A 19,747-nucleotide genomic window follows, 5' to 3' on the forward strand; every position below is an offset into this window, starting at 1 on the left:
AATATCTCGATAGTAAATTATGCATGCAATTTTTTGGTATTTTACCTCTTATGTCATTTTGGTATCAGGTCAGAATAAGGAATTCTAGATAAACATTTCAAAAGGTCCTATCTGCATTGATCGATTCTCTTCAGCGACTTTCTCTTTCGTCAATAACTCAGCTGAAAAACCTTTTCCTGTTGTATTTGACGTTTTTGACGCTAGATAAGAACCTCCTTTATCAAACTATGTGGTAGAATTAGCGCGAAATTTGTTTGCATAGCAGTTGTTATGAAAAGAGAAATTCGATGAAGAGAATCGATCAAATCAGATAGGACCATTTGAAATGTTCATCGAGAATTCATAAGTTATCTTCTCCTGCTCGGGATCTAGCAGCAAGTGCAAGAGCGCTGACTCTCTATCTATTCCTGGAATTTTATTAAAAAACAATCGATGTGATTGACAGCAAACTTTGCTTCAGAATTCAGTTCCTAACAAACGATTCGAAATCTTCTATCATCAAAATGAACGATTTTAACTTCCTCATCCGCGAAGAAAAAGAAACCCATTTTGTCACAAACATTAACGCATGATCTGCGTTAGTAGTCAAGCAGGTAATTGATTCGTTCTCTGTTTGTTGTCGCACACTCATCAGCAGCCAGCAGTGGGTATAACCGCCGATGGAACTGGTCTTGCAGCGCACAAAGCCACTGTTCAGTCATCGACGATCTTCTCCTTTCCGGTAGCCAGTAGCACTGCTATCGGTTCCGGAGTCTACCTTCTAGTTTGTCCGTGTTTTGTTCGTACCGTTATCATCGGTTTCTCAGGGGGAATCCCCGAAATTCTTTGCTCCATTGAATGTTCCTATCGTCGTCGAGATCAGTCCTTCGTTGATCATGAGAGTGTTCGCATTTGGAATTGTGCTAGCGCTGAGTTTGCTCGCTGGCAGAGCAAATGCCGGTAGGTTTTGATTTGTTTGTTTGTGTAAAGGTCAAAGGTTGAGGAATGTTAACGAATAGTGCGTAATTGTGGTTGATTCTTGTTTCAGCTGGAACTTGCGGAGAAAAGAAGACGGTCGTCCAGCAGCTGATTAACCATGGATATAAGGCATTAGCGGGAGCTTGGCCTTGGCACGGTGCCATGTTCCATCGATATAGACGATCAACGTCGTATGCTTGCGGTGTGACGATTTTGACTGAGCAATTTGTGATTACGGCCGCTCATTGCACGATCGATGACAATGAAAAACAAAGAATTCCAGCAGATCGCGTATTCATCAAGGTAGGAGTAACCAATCTGGATGCACCTGACAGGCATGTGCAGCAGCACAATATAGACACAATTATACGTCATGAGGGGTACAATGAAGGAACATTCGAAGATGATATAGCCTTGATGAAGCTGTATACTGATATTGAATACAACAGCTACGTACAGCCGATTTGTTTGTGGCAAGGTGACACTAACCTGAGTAAGATTGTGTCTCAGGTAGGATATATAATTGGATGGGGATTGAATGAAAATTTTGGATTACCAAACGATCTGAACGAAGCTACTGTGCCGATCGTGTCCAAAAAGGAGTGCATCGACAGTGATCCTAGTCATTACTCTAAGTTTTACTTTGAGCCAAAAACGTTCTGCGCAGGGTATCGCAATGGAACAAATGCAGCTCCGGGAGACAGCGGAGGAGGCATGTTCCTCCGTGTTGGCCAGCATTGGGTTCTACGAGGCATTGTTAGTACTACCAAGTTGATTCCGGACACGCTTAATGTAGATGCAAACAGCTTTGTGGTGTTCACAGACGCATCATATTACATCGACTGGATCAAATCACGTGTAACTATAACCACTAGCTTTGAAATCGATGCAGCCATAATAGAACCTCCGCCCAGTTCACGGCCACCTGGAGATTCTGGAAGTCAGGCCAACCTTTTAAACATTGCGAGCTGTGGAAAGGATACATATCCGTCTGGAACACCGGAAGAAATAAAGGGCTATCTCAATCAGTACCCTTGGTTGGCTGTCATCGAGTACATCAATACGAACACTCGAGTGCTGGAAGACACCTGCCATGCAGTTTTGATTCATCCTAGCTTCCTCGTGACAGTCGCTCATTGTGTTCAAAAGAAGCGACTTTCCACTATGTAAGTACAGACGTGTTCTTCTACATATTCAATGTAATCAACCCTTGATGTGATTTTAGCCGCTCGGTTCGTCTGAACGACTATCGACTCGACACGGTAAACGATATCTTCGAAATCGATGGAAAAACCACTAGGACGATGGCAACCCGTATACCTGTGCGAGGAATTTCCGTACATCCAAACTACAACAATCCAAAGTTCGCCAACAGTATTGCCTTAATAAAATTGGAACGTCCGACGACTGCCAACCCAATCTGTTTATCGCCAAAATTGTCGACCCTGCCGCCGGCCAAGAAATTTACCATCATCGGTTGGAAGAAGAACTCCCGCAAGGAGAAACCATTGATTCGCAATGTGGTTCAGTTGGCCGATTTCGGATCTTGCCGAAGCAAGTACGCGGAAGAAAATATATCACTAGATTCGACGGGGGGCCAGGTGTGCAGTACCTATTCGCATGACGACGACAACGAGAACTGCTCGCACTATATGGGTTCGGCTCCGTTCCAGTATGTGCGGAATGGTCCGTTCGAGGGGCGGTACTTCCTGGCGGCGATATCCAGCTTTGGTCACAGCAACTGTCGGCGGTATGAGTTCTCGGATGTGTTCACCAATGTGGCGCATTATGCTGATTGGATCCAGGAGAAGGTGAAGAATAATGAGTGATAAAAAAATTTGGTCAAATTGCTTCGTCGGATGATTTATCCGAACAATCCGGCTAGGACAATACCAGAGAGTCATCGCTGCAAGTCTTGGGAATGTCTAATCGTGGAGTAGTGGCAGCACAACTGGGACAACAATGCTACTCTATGTTGTGACGCGATCGAGGTTTCCAGCCTCGGTCGATTGCCTCAATAAGAACGCAACATAATTACGACCGTTCGCTTAAAGTATGATCAAATGACTCTCTTCTGATAGAAATGATGTATGAATACACGGTAATTTTTTTTTTAGTAATTTTGAGAGAAAAAATCAGACAAAGTGTTTTAGCTTAACATTTAAAGCCATGGAACCATTCAAAATTGAATAAAGTTCTACGATTTTTGGAACAAACATGATTTTAGAAATTCCAAAGGTTTGCATTTTTGCACATATTTTTACCAAAAGACAATATTTCTGTTTACAACTTTGTCTCAGAAGTGACGATTTTATGCTACAATTTATTGAAAAATGATAACGACGCCATACATAAGAAACTGTAAGATCCAAAATGGCCTAATTTATGAAAACATTATTGCCCATAACAATACAAAGTTTCATGTAAATTGAAGATGGTCGAGATTGTCCGATTCGACATTTGGCAAGAAACTGCTCGGAACCGAAAACAACAAATCAAGAAGACTGGCAACTTTTCCAGAATCCAACCGACAGATGCAATAGCGCTGCGCTTGAGTGAAGGTGGAATCAACGCATAGAAAAATGAGCAAATACACGAACCTTTCTTCTGAGGATCGAACCTTTGCTATCAAATTCATTCGAAGCATTTACCTTTGAGCGGCAGATGACGCGAATGTACCTGTCTCATAGCGTTCGTATGAGAAAATGGAAGAGTTGCCAGTCTTCTTGATTTGTTGTCTTCGTCGGAACTTAGGATGAGCTCAGTGGATTGGAGAGAAGTTAAAGGAACTACGGTTGAGTTCATGATGATTGTTCAAAAAAACTTTGTAGGATTTTGGAGAGATTAGTTTATATTAATGGATTTTCAATAATATATTAATAATGTCTTTGGACATTTTGGATGAATTATTGCACACTTGTCGCAAATATTGTTTGGAAACTTTTATATGAATTATTTCAATCATAAACAATTTGTTGAAACTTTTGATGCCGGAAGTGTGCTACTGTGGGAAGATCTGCAACTCTCCTGAAATTCAAATGTCATCTCTTAGTTAACCAGGAAGTATATGAAAGATTTCCAGCTTATCTTCGGTTTCAATTAAGTCCGCTGGAAATGGTTTCAAAACTTCAGTTAAATTACTTATTATTTTGAAGACCAAATAATTCAAAAAATTCAAATAACGTCTCAAGATATATTGTCAATTATGCTGGTTTATCAAATTTTAATCAAGACTACTGGTGTATATTTCAACACTTCAGGCTGCTCAAAATGAAGACTTGAAGATCTTGAACTGTTCAAAAATTTCAATGTCGTCTCTCAGACATTCTCTCAAGATTCTCACAGGATTTTGTGCACACAATTGATTTTTTTAAATGAGCAAAAAATTACTCACACTGGTCTAGCCCAAAAAAATGCCAAACAAGTAAAAATAGTTAAAAATAACCAAATTTGCCAAAGCGGTCCAAAAACTACACGCCTACGGCTGGAAGTATCTTGAATTTAGAGAATCAACCTACCAAAAACTACATGAAATGAACATAAATGATCTGAAAACTCTTTTATTTTTGACGTAGGATGACGTCTTTCGGAAACATATGGGGGTGCAATTTCAAAAAACCAAAATCGACCACGTTACGAAAAGTGGTTAGGTTCTGACCACTTATAACTCTGTCAATAGCGGATGGATTTAATTAAAAAACAAGCCAATCGAATGGAAATTTTCCTACAAATCTGTTTAAATAAACACTTTATCAATTTTCAATAGGTCACTATTGAAAATTACACATATGTCCAACTGTTGCAATGGTGATCAAAATTATCACCGATTGACAGCAAAAAGCGCTTTCCCTTACACAGATTTCAAAATCGAATCCCATCCTGTCTCACCGAACGGTGTTTATTCAATCACCGTGTGTGGTGGTGACTGGTCGGTCGTCAGTAGCAGCAGCAGTGCTTTCAGCGCGTGGCGTTGTACATTTTTCTCCAGTACACAATGAAAGGCTGCCTGCAAGCAGAGAGCTGCTGCCCACAGGAGCGTCCATTCGGATTCAGTAGCTCTTCGTGAATCGCTGTGGGCCATCTATGCCAAGCGCGTCACTCTCGTTCCAAACAACATACAGCTCACCAGCTTAATCCGTGTTGAACATAGCTCAGCATTACTCAACCAGCATGACAAATCGGTCCTATTGTTGTTTAAGAGTTAATTTTCATTGCTGCCAGCCTCATCATCACCACAGCTCTTTGATAATGTACCCAGCAACCAAACGTTTATGCACTAAATTAGATGCACCAAATGACAAATGTAAGATATCACGGTTCCAGAGATATGGCTGGCACATGCTCCGGTGGAAACGGGTTATGTCGTCGGAGTTTCTGTGACCTGAGGGCAGCCCCCAACTTACTGGTGGTTCTAGATCCATAGATAACGAAACGCTGATCTAGAGGATATTCACAAGTTGTTCGATGAAAATTCAGAGACCTGAGGTCTTCAAGGAAGGGTGAAATGATCATCTTGCGAATCACCAGTGCCTCCAGATTAAGACTAAATGGTCGCTCTGCCAAATTCCGGGTACCTCGGATGCAAGTCCAGAGAATCTCCAGGATTTTGCACAATGGACGTCCTGGGTGAATTCAGAGGTTGTTCTACTATCTTTTCTTCAAAAAAGTTATCTCAAATTCCACCAATCGTCCATCCTGCACCAACTTTCACCCATACCAACAGGAAACGCAAATCATCCGAAGTAAAGCTGCTTGCTATCATCCGCTCAGGATCAGCTTTCTCGGAGTAACCCATCTGGTTGTAGGCCTTATGCTTCCATCCTGTCACAACAACGGCTCAAATTGAAACGTTATAAATCTAGCTGTGCTCTGGGCAACAAAGCGCTCCGCGTGTTCGAGCTGATCTGGATCAAACTGTAGTGGATCAACTCCGTAGTTGTGTTTTTTTTTTGTTCGAGCTCTACAGCTTAATTGAATCATTAATTTCCGTGAACTGGAAGGGAGGGTAAATCTTGTTGTCGGTTTCACAACCACTCACCCACCCTACTGCGTCCGATGCTTTTGAAAGGAGCATTTTGAAGGGGAGAAATTGTAGATGATCCCGAGAAGATTGCAATCTCGTGGACTTCACCGGGAAGACTTGCTGGTCCCGGGTGCGCGCGCGTGTGTTCATAGAAAACCAGGCGAACAATTTAGCCAATTAACTTTTCATTGAAAGTGTCTCCCTCCCGGTTCGTGAAAGTGAAAAACAGGTGAATTGAGCGAAGAGGCCCGATATATATTTTATCGACAGGCAACGTTCGGAGGAACACGCGATCATCCATCGAGCTGCAGCCGCTGTGTACATCTAAATTGGAATCCGACTCCGGCAGAGGGCAAAAAATGTAACAGAAACTCGCGCGACAATGCCATCCAATCGTTGGCTGTCGGACAGGGGGAGGGGGGTAGCGCAGGTAAATATCAACACGAGACGATTGTAATAGACCAGAGTGAATTCCGAGAAAGGGTGGAGGGGGAGGTATGGGGGTGCTTGCTAACAAGAGAAAAGTGAGAAGTCGGAGGATGCCAGGGCCCTGTCGTACATCCGCATCTTTCCGCAGCGTGACGGTTGAATTGAATCGCAGCTACATGCCGGCTGCCTCATCAGGGTGAAATTAAAAGCCAATAGTGAAAGAAGGGGGGACGGGAGGGTGGTTGGAAGGCCTGTCACTGCGACGAGATGGTCACTCGTTGGCGTACGCTCATTTTGATTTGATGCGATGCTTCCTGTGACGCGTGACAGAACTGTGCGAGAGAGCTTGTCATCTTGTATATTCATAGCGAGGGCAGTTCATGATGGTGAAATTTTATACACCTCAAATGTTTCTTTGCGCTGATTGATTGGACTTCGGGGAAATGTATTTTTATAGGCTCAGAAAATCTGAAAATCTGAAAATCAGAAAATCAGAAGATCAGAAAATCAGAAGATCAGACAATCAAAATATCAGAAAATCAGAAAATCAGAAAATCAGAAAATCAGAAAATCAGAAAATCAGAAAATCAGAAAATCAGAAAATCAGAAAATCAGAAAATCAGAAAATCAGAAAATCAGAAAATCAGAAAATCAGAAAATCAGAAAATCAGAAAATCAGAAAATCAGAAAATCAGAAATCAGAAAATCAGAAAATCAGAAAATCAGAAAATCAGAAAATCAGAAAATCAGAAAATCAGAAAATCAGAAAATCTGAAAATCTGAAAATCTGAAAATCAGAAAATCAGAAGATCAGAAAATCAGAAGATCAGACAATCAGAAAATCAGGTAATCAAAATATCAGAAAATCAGAAAATCAGAAAATCCGAAAATTAAATTAGAAAATCAGGAATTCCGACAACCTGAATATCAGAAAATCGGAAAACTATAGAAACATTAATTCGTCAATTCAGAATTTCATAAAATCATAATATCATAAAATCATAAAATCAGAAAATCAAAAAAATAAAAAATCAGTAAATTAATACATCATAACGTCAGAAATAAAAATTAGAAAACACGAAAATTTGAAAATAAGATAAACAGCAAATCAGACAATTGAAAAATATTAAAATTGATAATTCAGATTTTCATAAAATCATAAAATCAGAATCCATTGAATCAGAAAATCAGAAAATCAGAAAATCAGAAAATCAGAAAATCAGAAAATCAGAAAATCAGAAAATCAGAAAATCAGAAAATCAGAAAATCAGAAAATCAGAAAATCAGAAAATCAGAAAATCAGAAAATCAGAAAATCAGAAAATCAGAAAATCAGAAAATCAGAAAATCAGAAAATCAGAAAATCAGAAAATCAGAAAATCAGAAAATCAGAAAATCAGAAAATCAGAAAATCAGAAAATCAGAAAATCAGAAATCAGAAAATCAGAAAATCAGAAAATCAGAAAATCAGAAAATCAGAAAATCAGAAAATCAGAAAATCAGAAAATCAGAAAATCAGAAAATTAGAAAATCAGAAAATTAGAAAGTCAGAAAATCAGAAAATCAGAAAATCAGAAAATCAGAAAATCAGAAAATCAGAAAATCAGAAAATCAGAAAATCAGAAAATCAGAAAATCAGAAAATCAGAAAATCAGAAAATCAGAAAATCAGAAAATCAGAAAATCAGAAAATCAGAAAATCAGAAAATCAGAAAATCAGAAAATCAGAAAATCAGAAAATCAGAAATTCAGAAAATCAGAAAATCAGAAAATTAGAAAATCAGAAAATCAGAAAATCAGAAAATCAGAAAATCAGAAAATCAGAAAATCAGAAAATCAGAAAATCAGAAAATCAGAAAATCAGAAAATCAGAAAATCAGAAAATCAGAAAATCAGAAAATCAGAAAATCAGAAAATCAGAAAATCATAAAATCAGAAAATCAGAAAATCAGAAAATCAGAAAATCAGAAAATCAGAAAATCAGAAAATCAGAAAATCAGAAAATCAGAAAATCAGAAAATCAGAAAATCAGAAAATCAGAAAATCAGAAAATCAGAAAATCAGAAAATCAGAAAATCAGAAAATCAGAAAATCAGAAAATCAGAAAATCAGAAAATCAGAAAAAATCAGAAAATCAGAAAATCAGAAAATCAGAAAATCAGAAAATTAGAAAATTAGAAAATTAGAAAATCAGAAAATCAGAAAATCAGAAAATCAGAAAATCAGAAAATCAGAAAATCAGAAAATCAGAAAATCAGAAAATCAGAAAATCTGAAAATCAGAAAATCAGAAAATCAGAAAATCAGAAAATCAGAAAATCAGAAAATCAGAAAATCAGAAAATCAGAAAATCAGAAAATCAGAAAATCAGAAAATCAGAAAATCAGAAAATCAGAAAATCAGAAAATCAGATAATCAGAAAATCAGAAAATCAGAAAATCAGAAAATCAGAAAATCAGAAAATCAGAAAATCAGAAAATCAGAAAATCAGAAAATCAGAAAATCAGAAAATCAGAAAATCAGAAAATCAGAAAATCAGAAAATCAGAAAATCAGAAAATCAGAAAATCAGAAAATCAGAAAATCAGAAAATCAGAAAATCAGAAAATCAGAAAATCAGAAAATCAGAAAATCAGAAAATCAGAAAATCAGAAAATCAGAAAATCAGAAAATCAGAAAATCCGATAGTCAGAAATCCCGAAAATTAGAAAATTTGATAATTAGAAATTCAAAAAATAGGGGGGCGACCCCGGCGTAGTGGTTAACATCCATATCTCTCACGCCAAAGTCACGAGTTCAAATCTCACCCCCGGACAAAAAAAAAAAAATTAGGAAATCTGTAAAACAGCAATTAAAAAAATGTGGCATCAGAATATCATTAAATCATTAAAGCATAAAATATGAAAATCGAAAAAATAAGGCAATCAGGAAATCAGAGAATGAAAAAATCAATAAATCTGAGAATCTGAAAATCTTACAATCAGAAAACCACGGACATCCCAGTTACATAAAACTTTTTCTAATGATCTTCAATAAATAGCAGAAGCAGAAGTCACTCCTTGCCATCTTTCTCGATCTTAGCATTGTTGCTTAAACCAGCATAAATTTGATCCGAAAATAATAAATAGCTCGGCGCAAAACAAAGCCTCAAACGGGGTATCGAGCTGTGCAAAAACCAACTCCAGAAAGAAACTGCTACTCAAGGCAACCACCCCTTCCCGCTTTTCCTCCAGCAATGGAAGAGATTATATTATGAATAAATAACCATTAGATTGGCCACCCGCAACTGAGAGCTGAGCTGCCGTCCGGTCGAGGCGCGATGTCGTCGCCGTCGTCGTCGTCGTCGTCGTCGTCTATTCGATGTTGATGAAAAATTACTGCGCTTCTGCGCTGCACCCTCACCGAGCACCGAGAAGTGACCATCACGACCAACGACTTGGCGCAAGAATCTTACCAAACTGGTCGCAGAAGCACGTGGGCTTTTCGGCAAGGTCTCACAGGTTTAGGATTTTAGGATCTTATTATTAATTCGGGAGAAGTTCAAGAAGATGTCGTGATCGGATGATGATTGATTGCCCTGACGGCCGTGTGGGGTTTTGGACATTTGGTGCTAATCGGATTTGCCTTTTTGACAGTTGTTAAATTTCGAAGATGTGCCTGTTTGGCTACCTTGAGGTTGTATATACTTGCCGAGCTGGGTATCGTACCTGGAAGAGAATAGAAAAGATAATTTTAGTTTAAATTCGAACACTGGCATCTTAAATCTTTGAATCAGATTGAAAATCATATTGGCAAATTTTATGTAATACATCCACTTGGGCAGGCTAAGTTAGTCTCAAATTCAAATAGCTCTACCTATAGTGCAAATTTATGAACCAGTCACGACATCTCTTACGGTGTTCCTCTCCTTCGATCGGTTGGAACAGATAGTCCGCGCTTCTGAATCTACAGTGTATTGCGCTGGATCATTTTTTTTTCAAATGTACACCAGGCTTAATTAATAAATTGTTGCATTTCTCCGTTACCACCGTAGGCTAATGCAACGTTGACTAGGGATCATTCGTTCAATTTGTAGCGAAAATGTAGGCTCGGACAATCAGGTTCGGTGTATGTTGAGTCCCTGCATGTTGTATCACTGGATTTGCACTAGCAGTGGACGTGTGCAGGGTTTTTCAATCTCGTTAACTTTTGATCAACTGTTGATCCAAGTTCCAATAAGCCGAATTCTCGTTTCCGTTTGAACCGTTTTTTAATTTAAAAAAAAGTCGATAGAAAATACGGCTTGAACGTAAACGAGAATATGGGAGAATATCGGTGCTGTAAGAGTTGTAAGAGTTCCATGAGCTTTCATGAGCTTTCTTAGTTCTAGCAAATTCCATGAAAGCTTGAGACTTTTGGAGGGAAACCCTCAAGTCCCCTCAAAGGAGTGTACGTTTGACTAGTACTGTCGCATCAATGGCCCTCACTCAATTTCAGCTTCTATTAAATTTTCACACTGCGTACTCTAGCTGAACTATCAACCTAGCATCTTCAGAACTTTATCTAGCTAATATATTATAACACTAAAGCTTCATGTTAATATTAGTTTAGTATTTCCAACCATTTCTATCAATTTTGGTTTTATGAGGGTTCTGAATTAACCATGATTTAGACTTGGAAATACCTCCAGAAAGAAACCTCGAGAAAACTTGTAACTTGGGCTGGGACTCCAGACTCCGTACTTTTCTATTTTTGATGTCCAGAGATGCCGACAACTTGTCAAACTTCTAAACATTTGAATCTTCTGGTTAAAATACGGACACACTTAATGCCTTGAAATCCTACATTGACAGGAGATTTTCGCAGTTCTAGAAGCTTCTGGCATTTCCAGGAGTATTCTAAGTTCCTAAGAACTTTGTATCTTTTTGAAGTTTTTAAAGTTTTGGCGTCCAATCGTGCATAAGAGAAACTGATGATGCCGCGCCGTGCCTTATCAAGCGATTTCAATAGTCTTCGATGAAGTCGCGCATGCAATTGTTGAAACTTTTACGAGCTTTGAAAAGACTATGGATCGTCAGATTTATTAACTCAATAGGTAAGTGTTACGGAAATTGGTGACTAAAGGGTGATACGGTCAAAATTTGGTCACTATCAACATGACGTATTTCTTTCAATTTTGCATTTAAAAAACCTGAACACCCCTCATTTTGAAGGTGTGTGTGTGTAGAATGTTGCTCCTATTTTGATTTTGGAATTCACTCTTCAGTTGTCAAAATGCCGTCCAAGCAAGAAGAGCAGCGTATCAAAATTTTGCTCGCGCATCGCGAAAATCCGAGCTACTCGCACGCAAAGTTGGCAAAATCGCTAAAAGTTGCCAAATCAACCGTTACAAATGTAATTAAAGTGTTTGGGGAACGTTTGTCGACAGCCAGGAAGTCTGGATCGGGGGGAAATCGAAAACCGGAAGCCGCTGAGACGACAAAGAGAGTTGCCGGTAGTTTCAAGCGAAACCCTAACCTCTCTCTCCGAGATGCCGCAAATAAGCTGGGTGTATCGTCTACAACCGTGCATCGAGCCAAAAAACGAGCCGGACTATCGACTTACAAGAAGGTAGTGACTCCAAATCGCGATGATAAACAAAATACGACGGCCAAAGCGCGATCCCGGAGGCTGTACACGACGATGCTGACGAAGTTTGACTGCGTGGTAATGGACGACGAAACCTACGTCAAAGCCGACTACAAGCAGCTTCCGGGACAGGAGTTTTATACGGCAAAAGGAAGGGGAAAGGTAGCAGATGTTTTCAAGCACATGAAACTGTCAAAGTTCGCAAAGAAATATCTGGTTTGGCAAGCCATCTGTACCTGTGGCTTGAAAAGCAGCATTTTCATAGCTTCCGGGACTGTCAACCAAGAAATTTACGTGAAAGAGTGTTTGAATAAACGTCTGCTGCCTTTCCTGAAGAAACACGGTTGTTCCGTACTGACAAGAACCCTCCCAACACGCCAGAGCTCCGCCCAATTGAGAAATACTGGGCTATTGTCAAGCGGAACCTAAAGAAGACCAAAAAAACTGCTAAGGGCGAGCAGCAGTTCAAGGCAAACTGGCTTTCTGCGGCGAAGAAGGTGGACAAGGTGGCTGTACAAAATCTGATGGCAGGGGTCAAGCGTAAGGCCCGGCAATTCGGATTTGGAAAAGCGGAAGCCTAACTGAATATTTTTCCTGAATTTTATACTAATTGAACTTGAAAAAGAAATTTAATTTGATTTTTTAAATAAACGATTTCACCGATTTACACGCGTTTTCCCTTGACCAAATTTTAACCGTATCACCCTTTATTTTATCGGTTGGTTAACTTTGAAATGAGGGATTTCATCCAAAATGAGCTCCAAAAACCTGAAATAGTGCTCGGCCATCTTCGATTGGGGTAACACTTGGCACATATTTTCAGTATGATAGACCCAGTATTTTCCGCAAGAAGACCATTTTGACTCAAGAGTATTTTTTGAAACACAGGGGAAATAGATGTAATTTCGGCCTAAATGCCCCTAATTTGGGCCCATACATAAATTCCGCAATCGAGAACTCAGCAATCAGCATTCAGCAAGCAATATTGCAACTCGCAACCGATGGACCATTCTGATGATCAGAAATTTATCTCTATGTATTCTTTGATGTTTCTTAGCGGATAATCAAGTTGGTGTTCGCTGATTCAAAAAATGGATGGGATAAACATTGAGCTGTCCATAGTTGGGCGGTGTTGAACTTGTGGTACTTGCACAACATTTTATATGAGTATCCAAGTAACCAAATAGTCACAAAGTAGCTTTGAATGTGGGTTCAGAGTGAGACAATGTCACTGTGACACAATATGGTAACTTGGGTATTCGGATAAAACTATTAGTTATACTTTAAAAAAAAAAACTAATCCTGGTTGTATCTCTTTTTCGTTTGCATGCATTCCGGGTGGTGAGTGAACATGATGAAGAAGAAGAAGATGGCTTTATCACAGAGCCCCGTCTCGGAACGAGTGTATTGTTGATGGACCTGGTCTACGATTCAAGTTTGGTTGCTGTGATGATGGGTATCACAAGAAAGGTAAAATGAGTAGCACGATCTTCATCGAAATGTAAGTATTATTGGCAATAATCATAACAATCAAATCGTATATATGTACATTTTTTTTTGTTTATTAATTTATTTGATAAGGCTCAACCGAATTAACTTAACAGAGCCGAGGACTCTTGGTCACTATACAATACATCAACAGGTACAACACAATAAACACTTTATCTTCCGCTGTCCAAAAAGCCTCCTCCATCAGAACTGGAGCCGCTTCCAGTAGTTTCATTGTATGGCAAATTGTTGTACGCCAACGAGGGTCAGAGCACGTCCATTGCAGCAATGGACGCAAAATGTGGTCAGCACTCACACACTCATCACGAAACGGTTGCTTTCCAAAGTCGACGACGCATCGACCGAAAGAACTGCTGATGAAGAACAATGAGGAGGACCACACAATGGTTGCTGCCGAGTAAACAGACGATCGCGTAGCACACATCGAGAGTGGCCTGATTTTGTCGACAGCCGAGTGAACACTGTATATATGTACATTGAAATGCATATATAAAAGGGAAGGGACGGTCCAACAGGGCACCCGATTGAAGCGATTTGAACGGACCAACTCCCTGTTGATAAAATTTCGTGGATAAAGGGTGGGCTCTTCTCCCCACTCATTGGGGCATCTTCCTGTTTGCTTTGCCTATCGATCTATCCAAACCGTTTTTGGCCCTTCATACAGCGACATGTTGAGGAAAATCAGAGGTTATTAAGCTTGATCAAGACAAACAGAGAAGAGAGCCCACTGCTGTCGGACTAAGTTTCCGTGCTCCAATGGATGGTAAACCACTATCATCATCATCCAATCGTCCATAAGAGTAACTGAACATTTTTTCTCAATCTAATGCTAATATACGACTAATATAAAGTTCGGATGCCCCATATTAACCTTGAGTTGGATAACGGGTAATTAGTGGATAATTAGCAGCTTGTTGTGTTTGTAGGCACTAGATCAAATCTAGATAGAGCTGGAATTAGGGCGTAACAGTTTTTGTAAACAATGAATTCTTTTGATGATTTCTAGAAAGTAAAGGCTTACCAACGCAAATCAACAACACCATCAGGTAGGGGAAGAGCTCCCCTTCCCGACGGTTATGTTGGTTTGCGTGGGCGTGCCTTGAGTTCCTAGAAATCATCGATAGAAGTTGTTTACAAAAGCTGTTACGCCCTAATTTCAGCTCTATCTAGAAATGTCCATAAGGCATCATTCCGTCGAGTAGGCTCTGCATTTGAACAAGTTTGACGAGCATTTTCTCCACTGTTTATTTGACTAGTAAGAAATAGGAAAAAATATTACGCCATATTTTTATAACAGCATAAAAAACCAACCAGAAGCCGCTAACAAAAAGCAAAGAGTCAAGAATGAGCTCCGAAAACAAACTCCCCCACTGAACCCCCGACGTTCTTTGGTTTACGACGACGTCACGGAGAAGCGACCCACAAATGCTGATGCTGGAGACTCCTTTAATCACAGATACAGACAGGAAATCCTTCCTGATGAAAAAGAAATCACCATGGATCAAGATGTATTCAAGGAGAGGCAGCACCATGCAGAAGGAGAGGACCAGCAGCACCATGCAATTTCATTAGGTTGACATTGCTCATGGATTCATTTGGTGAGTTCGTTCCAATTTATTAATTCACTTGTGATGATGATCGTCAACAGCGTTGAACAGTCAAAAACAGGTGCAGAATTAGGTGAGATGGGTTGACAAAACTAGCATTACTGTAAATCATATATTTTAAAACATTATATTATATATTGGGTTGGGGAGGGGCAACCTAAAGGAATCAAAGGATTTGTTGACTGGACGAGGGTTCGTGGATTTGCCAGTCCCTTTTCACGTGATTACAGATGGTTATCTGGTCGTTTTGTCTTCCAAAGGTCTTCAATGAAACTGATTCACCCTGCTGCAACAAACCATCAGGCAGAACTTTACAGCTTGAGCTTGAGCTTGATTGACCGCCCACGGTTGCTACTTTGTTATTGCCAGATCAGCTGTAATTACACAGAGAACCAATAGACGATGCTTGGGACTAGCAATCATCCTCAATGTGTACAAACTGGTGATCTTAAATTAGGCAATACCAGCGCCGGCCGCGCCCGAACACAGGTCAAGAAAGGAATGGGAAGGATTGTGTTGACATGACACTCGCTTTGATGGAAGCCGAGAACACCTCTGCACTTCCACGAGGAATCACTGGGATGTTGGATAAGAGGGTTGTGTTTGCAGCAGGGTTCGTTTTGGTGAACGATAAGCTGAATTGATGTCCTAACCATCATATAACGCGAAGGAGCTTGGGACTAAACCCACGGTCTTCTGCTCAGTAAGCAAAAACGTTTGCCACTAGGCAGACGAGCACCTTTTTAATCACCGAGTTGCTGTTATTACCATGTAGTCATATTAACAAATAAAACGATTGACGAATCTTGAATGTGGATGGGCCTGAAATTAGACTCATGATTTTCTGCTCAGTAAGCAAAAACGGTTGCTCTAAGGCCACCGAGCCCCTCATATCACATAATACCGTTGCTCAAATTTGTGTATCCATTCAAACCCGGAACCAACGACAACAACGAGTTTCGCAAAATACATGATACACAAGCGATTTTACCATAAATCTCTTTGATATGTAAGGACCTGGGACCACGTTTTTCTGCTCAGTAAGCAGGCCACTGTAACCGACGATCTTTCAAATCCAAAAACTAAAAACTACGAAAAAGTACTTAGGCCTTGATTAAGTTTCACTTTCACGCGACGTTCAATGACAGGATCCTATCCAGGATTACATCTGAAAAATCCAAATCCGTCCAACGCCCACCCTAAACCTAAACCTGTTCTAATCCACCTGAAATGACTACCGAATGGAAGACTTTGACTACCCAGCCATGCAATAGTCTCATTCCGTGCCTTATGGCAACTTGATGATTCTATTGCGCTCATCTTTTGGCACCACCTAGGGGAGACTTGGTCCTGTACCCAATGCTTATCTCCATTCCACTCAGCTACTCGCAATTTCTTGTGATATAGTGGGCGGAATATTATTATATGAGACAATTCAATGCAGACGTCTTTCCAAATTTGGCAGATCGACAGGTAATCGGTGAGTTACCACGATAGTTGCTATTCAACAACTCGACAACGTCCCATCGTCAACGTCTGCTATGAGAATTTCCCATTGCAGACGCCAACGAAATGACGTCATCGAGCTATCGATCAACTACCCTGGTTATCGCCTGGTACCTTATAGCACGATGCTAGGAGGCGAACCGGAAGAATCGATGTAAAGTATCTGCAGACATTGGTAATCCTTGCACTGATGATGGGTTCCATTCACATCACATCACATCACATCACTAGATCAAATGTCCATAAGGCCGAATTTCAGCTCGGAGTTTATATGATTTATGTGATTTCAGAAGAAGTCTTTCAGCAGGGCACTAATGAAAATTTTGAGAATACACAATTTCAAGATTTTTTTCAGAAAACCCATTTTTTCAAAGTTTTCTTAGAATTTCTTCAGAGCTTCCAGAAGTAATGCTGTTTCCAAGACAGAAAATATAAGTTTTTTTTAACGACTTGATCTTGAAGAAATCTTTGCAGTCCTTGGGACTTGGAAGATTTTGGTTTTGATGTTTAATTTTGCCACCGTGAGTAGAACCAACAATCTCTTATTTTTTTTCAATTCCATGATTACCTTCTTGCACTTCAATTTATTGAATTAAATTGAAAGTAATTTTCCCTGTCACTAATTTATTTATTCTAAGTGCGGGTGATTTTCAGCAAAACGATCTCTCTGAATCAATTCATTTTCATGATAACTCAATTATTGTGAATTGATCTTTTTAATTCGAATATTTAATTTTCGAACTGGTGGAAAAATGCTTGGAATACAAAAATTATGCTAAATTTATTGGGGAAGTTCAGATAAAATAAAAAATAAAATAAGCTCATAATTTACGACAGAGATGAGCGAGGCGTGGCAGTTTAACAAGGCGCCACCTGGTGACGAAGAACAAATCTGTCATTGACATCTAAGTGATGAGTTGGGCAGGGGTCTAAACAATGCCCATTCGTATAAATCTGTACAAAAAATTACACATCCGTGCCAACCCAAGCATGAACTTGATTTTAAAATAGCTAACCGAAAGCAAATGCACTACAAAATAAAATTATACATTTTTTTAAATCAACTAAAAAATTCGATTAATTGAACCAAAATAATCGATCTTCCACGTTTCTATTACAAATTACCCCTTTACTAGTTCGATGTGCACTCGGTTTTTCGGTTAATAGTTTTCAAAGTTTTCAATTATTTTTTCAAAATGACCATTCGGTCAAATGACCATTTGGTCAAATGACCATTGGGTCAAATGACCATCCGGTTAAATGACCTTTCGGTTAAATGAACTTTTGGTCTAGTTACCATTCGATCTTATGACCATTCGTTCCAATGACCAATCGGTCAAATAAACATAAACAGTAATATCAGGCGTAACATTTGATAATGGCACAAAAGCTTTTGTAAACAAACTTTGTAAGGCCCTTTACACGCGAACCAAAGTACACCCATGCAAACCAACAACATAATCGGGTAGGGGACACTCTGACCTTTCCGAAAGTGGTATTGGCTTGCGTGGGCGTTCTTAGGCTCGCGTGCAAAGACCTTACAAAGTTTGTTTCTAAAAGTTTTTGTGCCGTTATCAAATATTACGCCTGATATCACCATTTGGTCGATTGATTGTTTTGGTCAATGGCTCATGGGTCAAATTTAAACAGTAAGAAAGTTGTTTAATGTTACATCGAAACTGCTGCTCATAGACCATTCCATCGTAATATTCTGTTTGTATGATGTACACAGATTTTGCCAAAAAAAAAAATTGTATATCCAAAGGTGTGAGACAATAGCCCTAAATTTTTGGAGATAAAAAAATTAAAAATACAAAATGTTTTCCTTATTTTATTGCAATCGCATCAATATATGATACATCACCTTGAATTACGCTCATCAATATTACATTTTCTTCTGTGTATTGAGTCAAAACAAGGTGCACATTTGAAATGGTCTTATCTGGTTCTGTTGATTCTCATTAACGTCTTTTTCTTTAGATAATCAAAGCTTTGCAAACAAATTTCGTGCTATTTTTGCATCATAGTTAGATAAAGTAGGTTCCAATGTAGGATCCTAAACGTCAAACACAATAGCTGATGTTTTGAAATTGCTATTTTAATAACGTAAGTGATAGTCGATGCCGAGAATCAGTCCAATGACCATTCGGTTAAATGACCAATTGATCACCATTTGATCAAATGACCATTCGGTCAAATTACTATTTGTTCAAATGACCATTCGGTCAAATTGCTATTAGTTTAAATTACCATTTGGTAAAATGACCATTCGTTCAAATTACCATATCGATCAAATGGCCATTCGGTCAGTTGACCATATGGTGAAATTAATATTATGTCTACTATTATTTTAGCCAAATGACACTTCGGTCAAATTAACGCTCGGTCAAATAAACAAATGGTCAAATGACCATTGGGTTAAATTATTATTCGGTAAAATTATCATTTGGTAAAATTATCATTTGGTAAAATTATCATTCGGTGAAATTATCATTCGGTAAAATTATCATTTGGTAAAGTTAGCATTTGGTCAATTGATAATTTGACCATTTGGTCAATTGATAATTTGACCATTTGGTCAATTGATATTTTGACCATTTGGTCAAATTACCTTTTGGTCAAATGACCATTCGGTCAACTTACAATTCCATCAAATTACCATTCGATAAAATAACCATTCTGTAAAACGACCATTTGGTAAAATGACCATTAGGTAAAATGACCATTCGGTAAAATGACTATTCGGTCAAATAACCATTCTGTAAAATGACTATTCGGTAAAATGAACATTCGTTCAAATGACCATTTAGAAAAATTACCATTCGATCAAATGACCATTCGATCAAATGACCATTCTTTCAAATAACCATTCGTTCAAATGACCATTCGTTCAAATGACCATTCGTTCAAATGTCCATTCGTTCAAATGACAATTCGTTCAAATGACAATTCGTTCAAACGATCATTCGGTCAAATGACAATTCGATCAAATGACCATTAGATCAAATTACCATTCGGTAAAACTACCATTCGATCAAATAAAAATTATCAAATTATCATTCAGTAAAATTACCATTTAGTAAAATGACCATTCGATCAAATGACCATTCGAT

At 38.8% G+C, this 19,747-nt stretch overlaps 2 protein-coding genes across 2 annotated transcripts in view; one reads left to right on the plus strand and one right to left on the minus strand.

The window, feature by feature from the left end:
• LOC135713054 (transcription factor hamlet) overlaps positions 1–19,747 on the minus strand; it is a 287,914-nt gene that overhangs the window by 39,394 nt on the left and 228,773 nt on the right. The window lies entirely within an intron of this gene.
• LOC135712618 (transmembrane protease serine 9-like) lies at positions 838–2,979 on the plus strand. Its single transcript, XM_065235571.1, has 3 exons — positions 838–939; positions 1,028–2,123; positions 2,183–2,979. The coding sequence occupies exons 1-3, from the start codon at positions 876–878 to the stop codon at positions 2,784–2,786; spliced, it is 1,764 nt and encodes a 587-aa protein (XP_065091643.1). The 5' UTR covers positions 838–875; the 3' UTR covers positions 2,787–2,979.

This window comes from Ochlerotatus camptorhynchus, unplaced genomic scaffold, assembly GCF_037179485.1.
Source record: "Ochlerotatus camptorhynchus isolate MF236.1 unplaced genomic scaffold, CSIRO-AGI_Acam_v1.1 ptg000040l, whole genome shotgun sequence".
Classification (NCBI taxonomy): domain Eukaryota; kingdom Metazoa; phylum Arthropoda; class Insecta; order Diptera; family Culicidae; genus Ochlerotatus; species Ochlerotatus camptorhynchus.

Coding starts and splice junctions, on each gene's coding strand:
- LOC135712618 (XM_065235571.1), top strand. CDS start 876: ATGAGAGTGTTCGCATTTGGAATTGTGCTAGCGCTGAGTTTGCTCGCT. Junction 940..1,027: donor CGCTGGCAGAGCAAATGCCG/GTAGGTTTTGAT, acceptor TTCTTGTTTCAG/CTGGAACTTGCGGAGAAAAG. Junction 2,124..2,182: donor AAGAAGCGACTTTCCACTAT/GTAAGTACAGAC, acceptor ATGTGATTTTAG/CCGCTCGGTTCGTCTGAACG.